The sequence below is a fragment of the Pelophylax lessonae genome (assembly GCF_965119305.1).
Source record: "Pelophylax lessonae genome assembly, chromosome: 11".
In the NCBI taxonomy this organism is placed as follows: Eukaryota; Metazoa; Chordata; class Amphibia; order Anura; family Ranidae; genus Pelophylax; species Pelophylax lessonae.
This window is the reverse complement of record NC_138778.1, coordinates 10,490,261-10,511,531: the sequence shown is the minus strand read 5'-3', so window position 1 is coordinate 10,511,531 and position 21,271 is coordinate 10,490,261. Positions and strand designations below refer to the sequence as shown.

The 21,271-nt window shown below is 43.7% G+C and overlaps 2 protein-coding genes across 2 annotated transcripts in view; both read left to right on the top strand.

The window, feature by feature from the left end:
- Nucleotides 1–11,330, top strand: part of LOC309566868 (uncharacterized protein) — a gene marked incomplete at both ends in the record, with an annotated part of 28,010 nt that extends 16,680 nt beyond the window's left edge. The window contains one exon of the mRNA XM_082272216.1: nucleotides 11,327–11,330. Coding sequence (XP_082128342.1) covers nucleotides 11,327–11,330 — 4 coding nt within the window. The remainder of the gene's footprint in view (nucleotides 1–11,326) is intronic.
- Nucleotides 1–21,271, top strand: part of LOC309567093 (myosin-4-like) — a 97,123-nt gene that overhangs the window by 6,787 nt on the left and 69,065 nt on the right. Inside the window, exons 2-5 of the mRNA XM_082272417.1 lie at nucleotides 11,327–11,537; nucleotides 15,420–15,563; nucleotides 16,512–16,668; nucleotides 19,071–19,098. Coding sequence (XP_082128543.1) covers nucleotides 11,340–11,537; nucleotides 15,420–15,563; nucleotides 16,512–16,668; nucleotides 19,071–19,098 — 527 coding nt within the window. The 5' untranslated portion in view covers nucleotides 11,327–11,339. The remainder of the gene's footprint in view (nucleotides 1–11,326; nucleotides 11,538–15,419; nucleotides 15,564–16,511; nucleotides 16,669–19,070; nucleotides 19,099–21,271) is intronic.

Below are 21,271 nucleotides of genomic sequence, written 5' to 3'. Positions count from 1 at the left end.
TGCTTGATTATTTTCAATGAAAGATCAATAGTGCCCCATCATTGGTGTCAGTGGGAGAAATAGTGTCCCAACATCCATCATTGGTGTCAGTGGGAGGAATAGTACCCCATCATTGGTATCAGTAGGAGGAATAGTTCCCCATCATTGGTATCAGTGGGAGGAATAGTGCCCCATCATTGTTATCAGTGGGAGGAATAGTACCCCATCATTGGTATCAGTGGGAGGAATAGTACCCCATCATTGGTATCAGTAGGAGGAATAGTTCCCCATCATTGGTATCAGTGGGAGGAATAGTGCTCCATCATTGGTATCAGTGGGAGGATTAGTGTCCCATCATTGGTGTCAGTGGGAGGAATAGTGCCCCATCATTGGTATCAGTGGGGGGAATAGTGCCCCATCATTGGTATCAGTGGGGGGGAATAGTGCCCCATCATTGGTATCAGTGGAAGGAATAGTGTCCCATCATTGGTATCAGTGGGAGGAAAAGTGCCCCATCATTGGTATCAGTGGGAGGAAAAGTGCCCCATCATTGGTATCAGTGGGAGGAATAGTGCCACATTATTCTCTGCAAAGTGAAGTTTCCCTCATTTACTAAGCTCTGGAGCAATTGCAAAGTGCACAGTCTGTCTTTAGCAAATCCAACCCAGAGTGTTGGTGGAGAATTGTCAGCAGAGCATTATAAAAAGATCAATTCACATTTGCACTAACATATTATCTTGATGATAATATTCTTACAGTCCACTAAAATTCGGAATGACATTGCGTGTATTTGCTCCCTTTTCCTCTTTTAATAAATCAATAAAAGTGTTTCGTTATATCGGTTCGATAAGTGCAAAAAAATAGCTGTTGATCCTTCAAAAATATTGTAAGCTATTAACTTCCTGTGCTCCCTGCCTGAGCTGCACTCTTATCTGCTACATTGTCCCCAGCTATATCTATGGACTACAGAACACCTCCCCCTACATGTTATGCAGTTGAAGAGATGGGGATGTTCTGTTGCTGTAGGGTGACAACACTGCTCTTCAATAGATACAGTAAAGCCTAGGACAAGAAGCGTGTTACTGGCAGGATTACAGGTAAAAAAATAGAAAAATATCTGAAAAAGGAAAACTAATGCAGCCACCACATCTAAGGACTGGTAAGCTGCAATATATTATATTTCCATCCAGGGGATATACTTTAGGGCTCAATTTTAAGGGGGTGCAGCAGGAAAGAAGAAGTACATGGAGGATAAGGAACAGCCTCACCCGTTTTTCGCTGTTATGCTAACAGACCCACAACATTTTAGTCTTGGTGCTTGGAGGTCCCTAGGGCTTTTTTTCAGCAGGAACGCGGAGGGACGCAGTTCTGACATCTCTAGCACTACATGTATGTAATGGCAAGGGTTGCTGGGATATGCTGGAGGATCTATGGATGCCAGCTGCTGGGGGATTTATTGTTGCTGAAAGGGGTTGGGAGGGTCTGTTGTTGCTGGTGGGGGATCTGTTGTTGCTGAGAGGGATCACTGTTGAGTGAGGGGTCTTTAGTTGCTGGCTGTTGAATGGTCTATTATTGTTGGCTGCTAGGAAATATGTATATTTTTGGTAGAGAGGGTCTATTGTTGCTGAAGTGGATCTATTGTTTTGGTGGGGGCATCTGTTGTTGCCGTGGGATCTATTGTTGGTGATGGGGTCTGTAATGGCTGTAGGTATCTATTTTACTGCTTTTCTTGTTATAATTAATTTTTAAGTCCATACAAATTACTTAGCACCAAAAAATGATACTTGGTTTTCTCTAAAAGGGTCTGTACTGGGAAGGGGGCTAGGGGGTGATGCCAAGGGGCATGCTCAAAGGTGGGTGATTCAGAAGGGGGGGGGGTTCCTGCAACTATTCTCTGAGAGAAAAAGCCCTGGAGGTACCCCAATTTCCAGAGAATAACTCAGCAATAGCAGCCACATCTCTTTTAGTAGGCGTAGTAATGGAATTGATGCACTAGATGGCGCTCACACACAAGGAATAATTACCCATTCAAAGTCTAAATTGCCTGGCTGCCCCCTAAACTTCACAGATAATCCCCCATAAATCCTCGCTAACACGGAAACACGTGCATTTTTAGGCAGATTTTTTTTAGAGTGCTTTTTTTAAATCTTTTTTAATGTGGCAATTGCAAACGTAGGCTGGCCATACATGTTCAATTTTCCTTTCGATTTACCAAAAACCATATAATATGAGGTCAAACAAACTAATCAACTTTCAATTGTATCCAATTAGGCAGGCCCTTGCACTAGTAATAGTTTAAGGTAAATCTAAAAGAAAATTGAACATGTATGGCCAGCCTGAGACCCCTTTCACACCTGTATGACCTAAAAATCGCGCAACTTCAACGAAACTTGAAGCAATGCCTGTGTAATCTTCAGGTTTATGGACCTCAAGTCGCATCAAAGTTGGACCAAAGTAGTGCAGGGACTACTTTTGAAGTCACTGTGACTTGAAGTCGCACAGATATGAATGGTACTCATTGGATATCATGGGGTACTGCTTGTCATGCGATTTTGCAGTCCCAAGTTACAGGACAAGTCGCACAATTGTGAAAGGGGCCAAGCGTTTTTGCTTTAGCCAATGGAAAGCTAGCCTCATTGCCCCCTCCTTACATGACAATAAGTGTGCTAGGGGGCAGGGTGCAAGGAGGCAGTGTGCTAGGGGGCAGTGTGCTAGGGGTCAGTGTGCTAGGGGGTAGTGTGCTAGGGGGCAGGGTGTTAGGAGGCAGTGTGCTAGGGGGCAGTGTGCTAGGGAGCAGTGTGCTAGGGGGCAGAGTGCTAGGGGGCAGGGTGCTAGGAGGCAGTGTGTTAGGGGTCAGTGTGCTATGGGGCAGGGTGCAAGGAGGCAGTGTGCTAGGGGGCAGTGTGCTAGGGGTCAGTGTGCTAGGGGGCAGGGTGCTAGGGGCAGTGTGCCAGGGGGCAGGGTGTTAGGAGGCAGTGTGCTAGGGGGCAGGGTGCTAGGGGCAGTGTGCCAGGGGGCAGGGTGTTAGGAGGCAGTGTGCTAGGGGGCAGTGTGCTAGGGAGCAGTGTGCTAGGGGGCAGAGTGCTAGGGGGCAGAGTGCTAGGGGGCAGTGTGCTAGGGGGCAGGGTGCTAGGAGGCAGTGTGCTAGGGGGCAGTGTGTTAGGGGGCAGTGTGCTAGGGGGCAGTGTGCTATGGGGCAGAGTGCTAGGGGGCAGCGTGCTAGGGGGCAGGGTGCTAGGGGGCAGTGTGCTAGGGGGCAGGGTGCTAGGGATCAGTGTGCTAGGGGGATGTGTGCTAGGGGTCAGTGTGCTAAGGGGGCAGTATGCTAGGGGTCAGTGTGCTAGGGGGCAGTGTGCTAGGGGGCAGTGTGCTCGGGGGCAGTGAGCTAAGGGGCAGTATGCTAGAGGTCAGTATGCTAGGGGGCAGTGTGCTAGGGGTCAGTGTGCTAAGGGGGCAGTATGCTAGGGGTCAGTGTGCTAGGGGGCAGTGTGCTCGGGGGCAGTGTGCTAAGGGGCAGTATGCTAGAGGTCAGTATGCTAGGGGTCAGTGTGCTCAGGGTCAGTGTGCTAGGGGGAATTTTATTTTAGGTGTACACTTCATTCACTGAGTGGCGCTGTCTGACATTGCAGTGGGAGGGGGGGGGGGCGGGGGCAGCATGTAGAGAAATCACTGTCCTCCTTTTTCCTCCAGTGTGCCAGGGGGCAGAGTGCTAGGGGGCAGTGTGCTAGGGGGCAGGGTGCTAGGAGGCAGTGTGCTAGGGGGCAGTGTGTTAGGGGGCAGTGTGCTAGGGGGCAGTGTGCTATGGGGCAGAGTGCTAGGGGGCAGCGTGCTAGGGGGCAGGGTGCTAGGGGGCAGTGTGCTAGGGGGCAGGGTGCTAGGGATCAGTGTGCTAGGGGGATGTGTGCTAGGGGTCAGTGTGCTAAGGGGGCAGTATGCTAGGGGTCAGTGTGCTAGGGGGCAGTGTGCTAGGGGGCAGTGTGCTCGGGGGCAGTGAGCTAAGGGGCAGTATGCTAGAGGTCAGTATGCTAGGGGGCAGTGTGCTAGGGGTCAGTGTGCTAAGGGGGCAGTATGCTAGGGGTCAGTGTGCTAGGGGGCAGTGTGCTCGGGGGCAGTGTGCTAAGGGGCAGTATGCTAGAGGTCAGTATGCTAGGGGTCAGTGTGCTCAGGGTCAGTGTGCTAGGGGGAATTTTATTTTAGGTGTACACTTCATTCACTGAGTGGCGCTGTCTGACATTGCAGTGGGAGGGGGGGGGGCGGGGGCAGCATGTAGAGAAATCACTGTCCTCCTTTTTCCTCCTGTAGCTGCAGGAGGAAAATGGAGGAGATTGGTTCCTCTGTATGCTGCCCCCGCCACTCCTCCTATCCAGTTCACTTGTGTTCTGCTGTCTCTGGGCCCCTGTGTGCTCCCCTGCCTACCTCCCCCCCCCCCCCCCCCCACTGTGCTCCCTCCCCTCTCCTGCCGGCTGCTGCAGGAGATGTGTGCAATAGAGAACCAGGAAGGGGTTGGTAAATATGTAATTTCTCAGCTCCTTGCTTTTCTGAATGCACAGAGTCATAGTCAGTGACATTGTAAAAAAATAAAATAAAATGATAAAAAATAATACAATTAAAATACCAAAAAATAAAAACTACTGACACCAGAGGGTGAACTTCCAGGATCACAAAGGTCACACTTGTGACCGGGCCCTGGCATTCCACCACCGTGGAGAGGCCCCAAGATGGCAGGAAGGAGGCCCACTGCAGAACTTGTGAAAGGGTCCGACAAAGAGCGTAAAGGGCCCCAGGATCAGTGGGAAGAGCCCCAGGCTTGAAGGAAAGGGCCCGGGGTCAGGGGAGCCCTTCATGGTTTCTTGCACCGGGGCCCTGGAGGTTCTAGTTTTGCCTCTGACACATAGGCATAACTACAGAACATCTCCCCTTTCCCTCTTCTCTATGATTAGGGGAGGTGTAGTGTAGTCCCTGGAGATAGCTGGGAACAATGTAACTGATAAGAGTGCAGCACAGGCAGAGAACACAGAAAGTTATCAGCTCACAAGATCTCTGGCAGGATCAACAGGCATTTCTCCGCACTTACGGAATAGATATAACAAAACGCTTACAATGCTATATTTAACTGATCAATAGGGAGCTAATAAGAGATCATTGTTTGGGTTTATATACATGTAGCACCCTCCTAAGTAGGTGCTAGTGAGGACATGGCTCAGTTTGGCGGGGGGGGGGGGGGGTTGAGTGTAGCACCCTCTTAGGTAGGTGCTAGTGAGGACATGGCTGCTCAGTTTGGCGGGGGGGGGGGTGAGTGTAGCACCCTCCTAGGTAGGTGCTAGTGAGAGAGTGTAGTTTTTGGCTCTGTCTGCCTATCAGAGGAGCAGCAGGGAAATCTATATTGCTTTCTGCCTACCAGAGAGCAGGATCTGTGAGTTAGGTCTGCTCAGTGTGCTCAGTGTGTGCTTCATCTGGTCTGGGGAGTGTCCCACGCTGGACCAATGGGGAGGCACATTGGACAGTGGAGGAAATCTGATCAATGGGTACACAGGCTCTGATACAGCTTCAGTGATTGGCACAGACTAGTGGTCTCGGTGCATTCTGGGGTGTGGTATAAAAGCCAGGAGCACCTGTTCTGCGGGGTCTTTTGGCTGGAAAGCAGAGTCCCAGAGGAAGGGTGGCGGCTGTCTCCTCCTCTGCATTGGTGGCACGTGGTCACAGGTTGTCAGCCTGGGGACCAGAAGGAAGGAGCTGAACCCAGAGGTCCATAAGAGCTGACTGAAAGGGTTAGAGACACTGGAGACCCACGAAAAACAGTATATTGAGTAAAGGGGATTGTGTCTAGGGGCCTGACCTGAGGGGGGCCATCCTGGTGTAGGATAGTCAAAGGACGGGTGTCAGTCGGTAGAGTGAAAGGGAATACTAGGTGGGTATCCCGAAGATAGTCTTTCTTACAGAAACGTAATCCTGATTCATCTAGTGGCAAGGTGGATCTACAGCCTGGCCACATCTTCAGACATTGTGAATAATTCAATTTGGAGTATACCACTATTACCATCTCCCATCCCTAAATCAAATAAAAACCACAAAAACAACTACAACCCCCTATTTATTGACTGAGCCAAGGAGTCAAGAGTTAAATTGTGCATGCTGCAGTTGCTAACGGTAACCCAGGGGGATTCCCAAGGTGAATAATCCAGCAGCCCTCAAGGGGGCAGTGCTACATACACTTATAGAGGCACTCTGAGTGAAGGAAAGTAATCCCTTTCATTACGCCGTCCACATTCTGCTAGTAAATGTTCTGTAGTCTGGTGGCCCCGTATGAAGGTCCTCGGCCAGCTCATATAAATTACAATAATAAGTCCCAAAGTATGGAAGGCTTCACAGAATTATCTTCTAGTAAATGCTCTGCAAGCTGCCACATGCCAGCCCTGTGTTATGAGAGGCCATACATGCTTCATGCTTACAGGCTGTCCGAGGGGTCCCATTCATTCCCCCCCCCCCCCCGCCTGGTTGGCAGAGGCCTGTAGGGAGGGGGGTGAGAGCCAACCACCTGCTTAGTGCTGAGTCCAGATCATCCGAGGCTTAGTAACCCCGAGCCGTCCTAATGAAACGCGTCCCGCTATGTCCACCCAAAGTCACAAATACTTAAGGGGAAGAGCGATGGAGGATCTCGGGGAGAAACCGATAAGTAACGACTATTTTAACCTTTAAAGCTTTAACCACTTAGATAGATAGATAGATAGATTAGATAGATAGATAGATAGATAGATAGATAGATAGATAGATAGATAGATAGATAGATAGATAGATAGATAGATAGATAGATAGATAGATAGATAGATAGATAGATAGATAGATAGATAGATAGATAGATAGATAGATAGATAGATAGATAGATAGATAGATAGATAGATAGATAGATAGATAGATAGATAGAACATGTTTGGGATGATTAGAGCGGAGACTGCAAGCCAGACCTTCTCGTCCAACATCATTCCTGACCTCACAAATGCTTTTCTGGAAGAATGGTCAAACATTCCCATAGACACTCCTAAACCTTGTGGACGGCCTTCCCAGAAGAGTTGAAGCTGTTATAGCTGCAAAGGGTGGGCCGACTCAATATTGAACCCTACGGACTAAGACTGGGATGCCATGTTTTTTTTTTTAAATAAATCCACAATTTTATATATATATATATGTATATGTGCACTTTTATTTATATATATATATACATATATATATATATATATATATATATATATATACATATATATATGCTATCCGAAAAAAACAATTTTTCAAATAAATCCACAAATTTATATATTTATATACATATTTATATGTATATGTGCACTTTTATTTATATATATATATATATATATATATATACACATATATGCATATAAATTTGTGGATTTATTTGACTTTTTTTTTTTTTTTTTCGGATAGCACTTTATATAAGAGCCCCAAATATTACATAATAGTAACTTAGTTGTAAATCGGTGAACTAACAGACATTGCGCTGAATTTCTTTAATTTCCTCTATCTATATATAGTTAATCTATAGTGGATCAGCAGAAGGTCTGAGTGTTCCATTAAAAGATTATTTTTCAGTGCTACCCCAAAAAAAATTCCTAAGGCGCCTGATCTTTTTACTATCGTATCCCAATACTTTTGACAATATAGTGAAATATTTGTTTATTTAGAGCAACAGCACACAAATAACAATCAAATACAAAAAAAAATAAATGGAAAAAAAAACAAAAAAAACACAAAGAACACAAAATGAAATAAATTCAACGCCCCAAACAGACCAAAAAAAAAAAAAAAACCCTCCCAGATACCAAATTTACCAAATTTACCCTAATTATCCTAATGAGCAAAAGTGAACATTTCCTCTTTTTTGGCAAAATTGCAATAAAACCAGTTTTCAGTGAAATAACTTGTCTCATCCTGACTGCTGATTTATTATTGGTAAAGTCATAATTTGTCATAAAATCGATGAACTATACAAGAAAAAGTTTAGTTAGTGTTTCGATGGTCCGCTGGTAGAGTTTCTCCTACTTCCCTGGCCCCCGTCCCAAAAACTAGAGAAGATTAATAAGAATATTTTTGTGCAAGACTTCTGTGCCCGGGGTTGGCACTGTGGGTGCCAGTTTTATTAATACTGAGCTTAGCACCATTCTGAGCATGTTAGTAGCTAGGAGGCAGATGGCGCCAGAAACGTAACGTGAGAGATTTGTGTACAGATTTTCATGCAGGATTCGGAATATTCCCTGCAGAGATGAGTTATATGGAAATTTTTATCTACAAATGTTCTGTGGTTGGTCTATTTTAGTTTAGTAATACGTTACATACATGTTTTTTCTAAATGTCTACCTGTAGCTCTGAACATAAACCTATATTTTTATAAATTCAGCAAAGTTACTATAAACACAAAAGTCTGAGGACACCTGACCATCACACCTATGATAAGGAATTGGGAGCACTCCAGGTTGAGTCAAAATCCAGATTTATTGACTGGACATCCAAATATGACAATCGTGACAAGGTAGACGCGTTTCACACACTGACTGTGTGCATCATTCACGGAGGCGAGCCGGGGCATGCACCAGTGTGAGTCATCAGGCAATTACACCACCTTGAGTAGTGAGTTCTTGTCTTTTCAACACCTATGATAAGGCCAAAGTAATTATGGACCCTCATCCAAAGGATGGAGTTCAGGGAACAATTAATACACCAAAGACATCATAGACAGTTGCGGTGTTCTAACTTTGTGGTTACAGCTTTGGGATGACCTTTTTCTGTTCAAGCAATGACTGTCCCTCTATACAAAGCCAGCTTAATAAAGTCATGGTTTGACCAATTTGGTGTAAAGGGACTTGAGAGGCCTTCACAGAGCCTTGACCTCAACCCTACTAAACACTTTTGGAAGGAATTGTAATGCTGATTGCAATCCAGGACTTCTTATCCACTATCAAAAAAAAAAAAACAACAATACTAGAGCACTAAAGAGACCACCAGCATATGAGGAGTGAATAAATAAATGAAAAAAACAGGGAGGGGGGGGGAGGGGCAATAAAGCAAAGCAAATATACCAAGATGGGAGAAAAACCAAAATGGGAAAAAATACCACAAAATTGATGGATGAATAGTCCTGGATGGGAATGTCCACAGGCACTGAGCAGCTCTCCGCAGAAAAAGAGGAAATTCTGAATAGACAAAAAAGAAAAGCGCTCTAAGTGCAGACAGTTTTTATTGAAAACAAGGCAAAATTAGTAACAACTCACTAGACGCCAAGACAATAGGGCTGTATCACTTCACAATCGTGGGACGATCCTCTGGGGGGTGTCATCCATTCGCATATAGCCGTCTGTAGCTGGATCGATCTGTGGCTGAATCGCTGGTCACAGGAAAGAAGGGAGCCGGCTGCCTCCTGCAGCAATCAGCGGTCAGCAGTCAGCGTCTGGATCAACGGCTGTGAGATGCGGGTGGTGGATGGAAGCGGCCCCATCACCAGGGAATGTGGAGTATGTATGATATGCACGGCATGCACGACGCGTTTCTGAGCATGCGCGAGGCCGTACGTGACCTGGCACATGCTCAAGTTCTGTGGACCGATGAGGTTAAAATTTAACTTTTTGGCCGGAATGAGCAAAGCTACGTTTGGAGAAGAAGGGGCCCAGAATTTAATGAAAAGAACCTCTGTCCAACAGTGGCACAGGGAACATCTCACGAGTAGAAGGAAAAATGTATTCAATAAAATTTCAGCAAATTTTGGATGGTAACTTGATGCCATCTATGAAAAAGCTGAAGTTAAAGAGAGGATGGCTTCTACAAATGGATAATGATCCTAAACACACCTCGAAATCCACGGGGAATTACATCAAGAGGCGTAAACTGAAGGTTTTGCCATGGCCTTCACAATCTCCTGACCTCAACATAATTGAAAATCTATGGATAGACCTTAAAAGAGCAGTGCGTGACAGACAGCCCAGAAATCTCAAAGAACTGGAAGACTTTTGTAAGGAAGAATGGGCAAAGATACCGCAAACAAGAATTGAAAAACTCTTGGCTGGCTACAAAAAGCCTTGGCAAGCTGTGATACTTGCCAAAGGGGGCAGTACAAGATATTAACTCTGCAGGGTGCCCAAACTTTTGCAGACGCCATTTTTTTTGTTTTCTGTAATTTTGAAAGTGTCAATGATGGAAATAAAATCTAACTTTTGTTGACATATTATAAGATTGTCTAATCTGTAATTGGATGCATTTTGGAGATTTTTCCATCTTTCCTTGGCTTCTTTATGCACATTAATACAAATTTTTACCTGGGGTGCCCAAACTTTCGATCCCCACTGTATATACTACTTTGGGGATGAGGTACATGATATAACATTGTCACCTAGCCGCAAACACCCCCCTATTACAAATAGTAGAATACACTTTGGCCTAAATTTATGAAGAAATTTGATTTTATTGAAAATATTTTATAACAGAAAGTAAAAAAAATATAGTTTTTGTTTTTTTTCAAAATTTTTGTTCTTTTTTTGTTTTTATACAAAAAAAAAAAATTGTTTATTTAGAGCAACAGCACACAAATAACTATCAAAAAAAAAAAATTAAATGGAAGAAAAAAAACACAAAGAACACAAAATGAAATACAAAGTAAATTCAATGCCCAAAAAAGACCTAAAAACCCCCCTCCCAGATACCAAAATTACCAAATTTAACCTAATTATCCTAATGAGCAAAAGTTAACATTTCCTCTTTTTTTGGCAAAATTGCAATAAAACCAGTTTTCAGTGAAAGAACTTGTCTCATCCTGACTGCTCATTTATTATTGGTAAAGTCATAATTCGTCATAAAAATCGATGAACTATACAACAAGAAAAAGTTTAGTTAGGGTTTCGATGGTCCGCTGGTAGTGTTTCGTTTACTTCCCTGGCCCCCGTCCCAAAAACTAGAGAAGATTAATGAGAATATTTTTGTGTGTAAGACTCCTGTGCCCGGGGTTGGCACTGTGGGTGCCAGTTGTATATGTTTTTATACTAAAAAAAAACAGTGCTGATCAAATACCACCAAAAGAAAACGGAAACAAATAATATAAGTGTAACTTGTATACAGTGTTGCATGACCACGCTATTGCCAGTTAAAGTAGCAGTGTTGAATAGCAGAAACTGCCCTGGTCATGAAGGGGGTGAAACCTTCCAGAGATCAAGTGGTTAACGGACACAAAAAAAATTTTTGGTCCTGTGTATGGCCGCCCTCAACAATTCATGAACCAGGGAAAGACATTCCCATCATCTGCGGTTCTGTTTTTTATCTCCTAAGCTTAGTAAAGTGAATCTTTCTTATCTTGCAGGTAAATTGCAGCCATGTCCGCAGATATGACCGCGTTTGGGGAGGCTGCGCAGTATTTGCGTAAGTCTGAGAAGGAGCGGCTTGAGGCCCAGAATCAGCCCTTCGATGCCAAGACCTTTGTGTACGTGGTGGACAATAAAGACCTTTATGTGAAGGGGGTCATACAGAACAAAGATGGAAAAGGTGTCTCCGTGAAAGCCGAAAGTGGAAGCGTAAGTAATGAGCTCTGTACATAATTCTACATTTACTATTACAATTAAAGTAGAACTATAGGCAAAACTTTTTCCTGGTGCCTCCATGGTAGCATACCAGTGATGGGATAGGGCTCCACCTTGACTCCTCCCTCAGGACTAGCGCATAGCATAAAAGAAAGGCCTAGCCCCCTATCCCATCATTCTTTTTCCTCAACTACTGTCTAAGCGAGGCCAGTCCCACCTGAATCTTTAGAGATTGGATCTTCGAGTTTGGAGGTTGAAAGGCGAAGGTTTGAGTCCTTGGGCTGTTCTACCCTCTTGAAGGCCAGGAAACCTACAATGAATGCAGTGTACTCAAAGATCCTGGAACAAGTTCCTGTCTTGTGCTGATGGTCGGGGTTTTCTTCCCCTCCACCACTAATACTTTGGGTTTTCTTCAGACAGGTCTTGACTTAGGCCTTGGCCTAAGCTCTCTTAAACTCCCTGGCGGTATGGTTATTTCAGATTTTAGGTGCTGAAAGCGGTACCATTATTTTGCACGGAAATCTGTTCTGTACATTTTAAAACTCACCTTCCCCTGCAATCCCCCGCCGTCCTACCGCTGTCATCCCCCGCCATCCTCCCGCCGTCCTCCCGCTGTCCTCCACCGCCATCCTCCCGCTGTCCTTCCCTGCCGTCCTCCCGCTGTCCTCCCCCGCCGTCCTCCCGCCATCCTCCCGCTGTCCTACCGCTGTCCTCCTGCTGTCCTCCCCCGCCGTCCTCCCACCATCCTCCCGCCGTCCTCCCGCTGTCCTCCACCGCCGTCCTCCCATTTGTCTCCACCGCCATCCTCCCGCCGTCCTCCCGCTGTCCTGCCCCTCCATCCTCCCACCGTCCTCCCGCTGTCCTCCCCCGCCGTCCTCCCGCTTGTCTCCACCGCCATCCTCCCGCCTGTCCTCCCCCGCCATCCTCCCGCCGTCCTCCCGCTGTCCTCCACCGCCATCCTCCCGCTGTCCTTCCCTGCCGTCCTCCCGCTGTCCTCCCCCGCCGTCCTCCCGCCATCCTCCCGCTGTCCTACCGCTGTCCTCCTGCTGTCCTCCCCCGCCGTCCTCCCGCTGTCCTCCACCACCGTCCTCCCGTTTGTCTCCACCGCCATCCTCCCGCCGTCCTCCCCCTCCATCCTCCCACCGTCCTCCCGCTGTCCTCCCCCGCCGTCCTCCCGCTTGTCTCCACCGCCATCCTCCTCCCGCCATCCTCCCGCCTGTCCTCCCCCGCCGTCCTCCCGCCGTCCTCCCACTGTCCTCTTGCTGTGTGCTCGGGAATACCAGCACTTGTCTTCCGGTTCCCTTCCCTGCGAGCGTTGCGACGCAGGGGGTGGAACCGGCGGCAATTTCAAACATGTAAATACACCAAATGAGATGATAGAAAGCTGTGATCCTAACGGATTACACTGTATCATCCCATCTCACCACAGGATTTCACCTGGGGACTTTTCCAGTCCCCTGCCTGTGCTTTTCCAGTTCTTTGTGCCTGGAAAATTGGAAACGACCATGGCATCCAAAAAGCGTTCTTTTTGCGCAAAAGCACTTTTAGAGGAACTGAAAAACAGCGACAGCGAAGCAGAGGTACTTGAAGAACTGAGCAATAGCGATTAAAAAATGTGATAATTTTAATTCCTATTACAAGGAATGTACAGTAAACATCCCATGTAATAGAAATAGGCATAGCAGGTCCTCTTTATTGTGAGATCTGGGGTCAGAAAGACCTCACAACTACACTAAAAAAGGAAAGAAAAAAACGTTGAAAAAAAATGGGCCCTTTAAACCGGTTGCTAGGCAACGATGTTTGCTGTCGCTCCGGTCCTCCAAGACCATAGAGTCAAGTTAGGGCCATCTTGCCCTCACTCGATTTCCTGTCTCAGAGGATCCGGGTCCGGTAAGCGGGGAAAACGGCCGGGACGCGGCGGGAGGGGGCCCCTCTTCCGCCGCACCGTAAGGGTGATCACGTGGAGAATCCACCGCTGGGACCACCCTAATGTGAAAGCCGATCGTTTTTAAAAATACTGGGGTATGGCTGCTGTCTGCACCAACTGTTGTTAGCCTCTCACCAAGCTGCTTGGAGATGGTCTTGTAGCCCATTCCAGCCTTGTGTAGGTCTACAATCTTGTCCCTGACATCCTTGTACAGCTCTTTGGTCTTGGCCATATTGAAGTGATATGGAATTTGATTGATTAATTGATTTCTTCTGTGGACAGGTGTCTTTTATACAGGTGAGATTAGGAGAACTCCCTTTAAGACAGTCCTCCTAATCTCAGCTCCTTACCTGTATAGAAGACACCTGTGAGCCAGAAATCTTGCTGATTGATAGGAGATCCAAAAACTTTTTTCACTCATTAAAATGCAAATCAATGTATAACTTTCTTGAAATGCATTTTTCTGGATATTTTTGTTGTTATTCGGTCTATCACTGTTAAAATAAACCTACCAATAAAATTATAGACTGATCATTTCTTTGTCAGTGGGCAAATGAGCAGGGGATCAAATACTTTTTTCCCCCCTCACTGTAGGTATCTTATTTGTCTTTGTACCAATCAGGCAGGGGATGCTTGATTGGTCAGAAATTGAATATCTATCTCTTGCACAATCGCTCAATCTGGCTGTGCCATTACCCATAAGTCCTAGCCAATTCCACCCAATGCTTCTGCCAGTGAAATCTGCAACCCGTAGACAGCCAATGGCATCCTCCCGCTACCGTAACATCTGTTTTTTTGTGAAACTAATACTGGCCATACATGGTTAGGTTACTTTCGAATGTTCATAGAAAAATCATTGGTCGTAATGTTCTCTCTTGCCGTCATTGAGGTAACTTATTTCATTCAAAAGACCGCAAGTCTTGGTCCAGACCATTATTTTTACAGTTGGAATTGCATCCATCTGAGAAAAACTTTCATCCTGCTTTGAATTTTCTCATTACTATGGGAAAAAAAACAAGCATTGATTTGATCCCGGTAACTAATGGAAAATGAAAAGAAAGTTCCAAAAACAAAAAATTGTGAATATAATTCTGGTGTTGTATGGACAGCTTAAATTTGGTAGTCGTGTTTTCCTGCTAAGTATCTTGAAATGAAAAGTGAAGAAGTTTTGGGTTTGACGCTGCATGCCATGTTCTGCTTGGCTCCAAACATGGTGGGCAGAGAAGGTAGCATTCTGCAATCGCTTGATTTATTCTCCCTGGAGAAGAGACGCCTGAGAGGGGACATGATAGCAATTTATAAATACCTCAATGGTGATCTCAGCATAGAAAAAAAGCTATTCAGACAAAAGGATTGCATGAGGACTCGAGGGCATACAATGCGATTAGAGGAGAAGCGTTTTAACCTCAGGCAACGCAGGGGGTTCTTTACTGTTAGGGCTACAAGACTGTGGAATTCTCTACCACAAGAGGTGGTTTCTGCGGGAAGTATGGTGGCTTTCAAAAGACTCTTGGACGTACATCTCAATGATCAGAACATTCAGGGGTATGAAACATGATTACGGCCACACACACCTACACAGGTTGAACTGGATGGACCATTGTCTTTATTCAACCTCAACTACTATGTAACTAAGTAACTATGGGTCCAGCTCTGAGATTGGTGACGTGGGCAGTCTTCTTATCAGCTCATTGAATTCTTAGCATTTGTTGGACTTTGTCTTTAGTTAACCTTACATTCTGAAAATCCAATTTGAAAAATGAATTCAAGTCTATGTAAGAAATAGTATAACCATTCATAATTTACAAATAATTACTGGTAGTTTACTGAAAGACCCAACCTAAATCTAGATTTGAAGCTATCACTGTTCTTCGATTACCCAAACTGGGCAGTTTTACATATTTGCAGCTTTTCTGACTCCATTGGCACCATCTGCTTTTGATTGTTAGGTTGTCACCGTGAAGGAAGACGATGTGTATCCGAGGAACCCACCGAAGTTTGATAAGATTGAAGACATGGCTCTCCTCACTCATCTGAACGAGCCATCCGTCCTCTTCAACCTGAAGGAACGATACGCCGCCTGGATGATCTATGTAAGTCATTAGTCTGCCGAGGACACAGGTAATTCTCATACATGTAGAATATCTGCCGTGTTCTGTACCAGATCATCCAGGTGAAAAACCAGACAGCAAACATGGCAGATAATGGCCTTGATTCATCCGCTGTCATACCAATTAATGTACTTTAAAGTTTGCTTATGGTATGCTAAAGTGTCCCGTTGGTCAATATTGTTCAAAGTATTTTAACATGCCTTAATGTAGTACTAAGACCCCAGTTCACACTAGTGCGACTTGTCAGGCGACTTGGTCGCCTGACAAGTCGTGGTGGGTCGCCTGCCATTGATTAGCACAGGACCCGTTCTAATAGGAGCGACACAAGTCGCTCCGACTTAGAAAAAGGGTCCTGTACTACCTTGGGGCGACCTGGAGGCGACCTGCATTGATTTCAGTTATATGAAGTCCGTGCATGTGACGCCGGGGGGGGGGGTGGTTAGGTGTGCGGGCTGGAGCTGGTGTGGTCCGGGGGGGGTGGGGGATATGGTGTGGTCTGTCTGCCGCCTGTCCCACCCTATGGAGCACCAGCCTCCAGTGATTGAGAGTTTACACATTGGGGTTCATTTACTAAAACTGGAGGGTGCAAAATCTGGTGCAGCTGTACATAGTAGCCAATCAGCTTCTTCTTCAGCTTGTTCAATTAAACTTTGACAATAAAACCTGGAAGCTGATTGGTTTCTATACAGAGCTGTACCAAACTTTGCACTCTCTCCAATTTTAGTAAATGAACCCCTATTGCATTATTTTCACCCTTCCATTCTTTACTGCCTCTATTTTACTGTCCGATTGGTGGAAGTGGGCTGAATCATTGCAGAGATCTACAACATTGTAGAAGGGGAACATTTCTGGTCTATAAATTATTTAATTCAAAGTTGTTCTAATAAGTTATTGTCCACGTTGTCCAACTCGTATCTGATGCTGTTTCAGACATATTCCGGTCTGTTCTGTGTCACCGTGAACCCCTACAAGTGGCTGCCTGTGTACAACCCCGAAGTGGTTAACGCCTACCGCGGCAAGAAGCGCACGGAGGCTCCGCCCCACATCTTCTCCATCTCCGACAATGCCTATCAGTTTATGCTGACTGGTAAGACCATCAATTGACATTCATCTGCTAAATAAAAGTCATTGCATGACGTATCCTCTTCAAAAAATGGTGGGCATGGGAAGGGTATTTGTAGAGACGTCACCAAGTGTTTGACCTGCTGAACTGTCTGCAGAGAAAGAAGACAGTTCCTTCTACCAGTTTTCTGTAGAACAAACATATTCCACAGCGCTCTAAAGAGAACAGAGCCTTCTATTTTCTTTGTCCATGCTGAAGTCTCCTCCTTGTAAAATAAATTTGGGTAACCCGTAACAGGGTGTTAGGCGTGCAGTTCTCACTTTTCATCACTAGATGCCTCTGCCTGTCCATAGCTCCTTAAATGGAATCATTTTGCAAGAGAAGTTCTTCCTTTTTGTTCTGTCTACAGGTGGAACCAAGCATGGCATCAGTGTGTCCTCTGCCATGGACTCTTGGCAACATCTTGGGAGAGCCTGTGTTTGATTGGACACCTTTAAGACAGAGGTGTTATGTAAAGCCCCTGTTGTGTCATTTTGGTGTGTATTCAGTGTGAGAAGTTTCAGGTAGGGACAGAGACCTGTTTGTGAAGAAAAGGCCTCTCATTGGAGGATAGGTTCCTGACAAGGAGGGGGTAATTAGGGACCCTTGGAGGCCCTATGGCATCCATGATCCAGTTGATTAGTCTGGCACATTTCTACTTACAGCTCTGCTCATCTCAGCATCTCATTGGGAAAGTAACCTCCAAGTAGGGCTTGTGCAAGGAGTTTTGACACCCTGCTTGGCGAAACCTCATTTTGGCTCCACCCCTGACCCTACCACTTTGCCCTGCCCATGTATATGGTGAAGGTGGTGGGGATGGAGATTTTTGCGCCGCCTCCACCTATTTCTTCAGCCTTAGTCCGCAGGCCCGCTCCTGCGCCTCTGGACCCGGCCTGAAGACAAATAGTGGCGGCACTGGCTAGCTTCCTCATGCCAGCCATGGTCTACAGGCCCTGGGCCCACACCTGTACCTCTGGACCCGTCCGAAAGACCTGAAAGACAAACAGCGCCAGCGTGTTTGCTTAACGCACCAGCGGTGTGTTAAGTGGAGCGGAGTGGTCTACAACAGCTGACCGTTCTTCTCTCTCAGCGGGGAGCGATTGTGGGTGGCAGACGGCAATCAGAGCCGCCTAACCCATGCATCGGAGTCCCCACTGCCGAGTGGGGGTGGGAGCGTGCCGCCGGCGGCGCACACGTGATCCCTAGCTGCAGGAGCGCGACCGACGTATACCTACAGCGGTTTGCGCAGGAGGGCAAGCCTGCCTCAGTATAACTACGTGGGTGGTTAAATAATGCATTAAAATTTAACTAAACCCCTTCGATTTTAGTCAACTATAATACGATTAAAAGTAAAACAATTCAGGTGACTAAAATACGAAAAGAAAAGTAAATCGAAATTTGATGTCAAAATTAACACTGTTCCCAGGCCCTGATTGGGTATTATTATAAGTGGGGGCTGAACACTTGCTATATAGAGCAGGGATATGCAAACTGTGGCCCTCCAGATGTTGCAGAACTACAAGTCCCATGAGGCATAGCAAGACTCTGACAGCCACAAGCATGACACCCAAAGTCAGAGGCATGATGGGACTTGTAGTTTTGCAACAGCTGGAGGGTCACAGTTTTCATATCCCTGTTATAGAGACATATTGGAGTTTATTTTGCCGTTTGCATTTATATTTATTATATATTTTATTATATATATGATTATATATATTATATATTTTATATATTATATATATATATTATATTATTATATTATATATATTAATTATATTATATTATATTACATTATATTATATTATATTATATTATATACTGTATATTATATATATTATATTTATTATATATTATATTATTATTATATTTATATTGCAGTTTGCATTTATATTTATTATATATTTTATTATATATATTATTATATATATTATATATTATTATATTATTATATTATATTATATTATATATATTATATATTATATTATTATTATATATTATATTTATATTGCAGTTTATATTGCATATTGCAGTTTGCAGTTGGTCATATTGTAGTAAGCCCATCAGTGGGAGAGATATGCAGATTTTTTTTACACAAAATTAATAATAAGGATGAAAAAAACAAATAAAAATATTGGATTGTTTGTAACGACTTTAGAATCCCTAAAACTATGGATAATGAGATGATTGTTCTATACAGAGAGGGTGAGCTAAAACCTTGTAAGAAGAATCTTCTCTGTAATGCCAGGTCTGTAAGGGCGCCACTGCCTGTGTAGGCGATACAAGATGCATAATGTAGCGGGACATCAATTGTAATACAAGCAGACCTGCGGAATATAAATGTAACCAGGTGGAAGGTAATAACTGAGCGCTTCTCTGCTTCTTTCCAGATAGAGAAAATCAGTCTATTCTGATCACGTAAGTACATGATTTATACTTCTCTCTTTGTTTTTATTTTGAATTTAAATTTCACTTTTTATCAATTTATACCAGGGCAAAACAAAGACAAATGATGGCCAATTGGCTGCCGCAGTTTCCTGTATGTTACGCGTTTCTCTTTGTGCTTTAAAGAAAAATCTGAGCCCAAATACAGTACCTACTTCCATTTATTGTGGGTGGGCTATTTAGTGATTTAAAGGCATCAGCTCCTTAACCACTTTAAGACCGGAAGGATTTGGCTGCTCAATGACCAGGCCCTATTTTGCGATTCGGCACTGCATTACTTTAATGGACAATTGTGCGGTCGTGCGATGCTGTACCCAAACAAAATTGGCGTCCTTTTTTTGCCCACAAATAGAGATTTCTTTTGGTGGTATTTGATCACCTGTGTGATTTTTATTTTTTGCGCTATAAACAAAAAAAGAGCGACAGTTTTGAAAAAAGTATATTTTTCACATTCTTTTATATGAAATTCTCAAAAAAAAAAAAATATATATATATATATATATATAAAAATCTACATTTTTTAACATTTTAGGCCAATTTGTTTTCTGCTACATATTTTTGGTACATTTTTGCGCAAAAGTTGTTGCGTTTACTAACTAAGGGAAAGATTTATGTCATTTTTATTGTTTTTTTTTTACTAGTAATGGCGGCGATCTGCAATTTTTTGCGGGACTGCGACATTGCGGCGGACAGATGACCAGGCCCTATTTTGCAATTCAGCACTGCGTTACTTTAACAGACAATTGCGTGGTCGTGCGACGCTGTACACAAAAAAAGAGCGACAATTTTGAAAAAATAACAATATTTTTTACATTCTTTTATATGAAATTCTCATAAAAAAAAAAATATGAAGAAGAAAAGTTCTTTTATTCACATAAGTGGTAGAAGTTACAGCAGGGTAGGACAGTCAACGCGTTTCACTCGACTGCTATATGCTTGTTCACTAGAGAATTGTTCATATTTGCTTTAATTTACCATTCAGTATAAAGAAATCAGTTGTGATATTTCCGAGTTTGAAAATTAATGTTCCATAAATCTTTGCCATCGGTTAAAGAAACTTTTTTTAAATTCTTTCTATTTTATTATTTTCTATTTTTTATTCTATTCTTTGCTATTCTATTATTTTATTTACTATTCTATTCTTTTCTATTCTATTCAAATTTATTCTATTTAAATATTGGATTTTCAAAAGATGATTACATTTTTTTCTATTTTATTCTATTATATTCTATTTTTTGTGAAGTAAAATTAAAACAGCGCTAGCATTTCATATAGATGTGTAAAACAATACTCTTGGTGAATATATAAATATATAAAAACACATATATATTGCAAACAATTATTGATAAAATTCTAATTTAAATGTGTACAATAAAGTGCAAGGTGATCAATATAAATATAGAAAAGAATAAAAAGGAATGGGACTATAATGGACCATTAGTCGAAAGTATGTAGGTAAGCCAGGGAAAGAACGGAAGAAAAGTAAAATTGACGATATTTATTGAATGTGATTAAAAGTCGACATTGAAACAATGAAACAAAAAAAACAATGAAAATAATGAAAAGAAAAAACTAATGATGCAATACAATACAGCATATTATGTCAAAGTGGTAGTCGATCGAACGGGTGAGTGCCTTTGTTCAATGCATTTCGCCTTTTGCTTCATCAGGAACTCCGGCGTGATTGAATCACCCTTTTGTTGGATTAGGACTACATTAAGACCTTCAAAGTTTATACACAAAAAGAGAGAAGCATATATATAAATACAGGTTCATATCTTAAAAACTAGAAAATAGTCTGCAATATTCATTTTAACCCTAGTATATCAAAATATAGGGTCATAGGAATAAACACATATAGCTTACCACACTTAAAAGTACATTATGCTTAGTACATGGAACAATTGGACCAAAGATTGCGCTTCCCAATGGCTTGTCTTAAGGCTCTGAACCACATAGATCCAGGTGGGGCCCAACAGGGGTCCTCCATGGAGGTGGTTTTCTGGTATGAAATGGACCAGTCTTGAATTGGTACCACCGTAGCGGACAAAAGGTGGAGTCCGGGATTCTGTGGACAAACATAGTGTGTCTTGTATAGCGTGTCTGATATCATATAAATTGTCTTAAGGAGTCTATTGTTAGAATA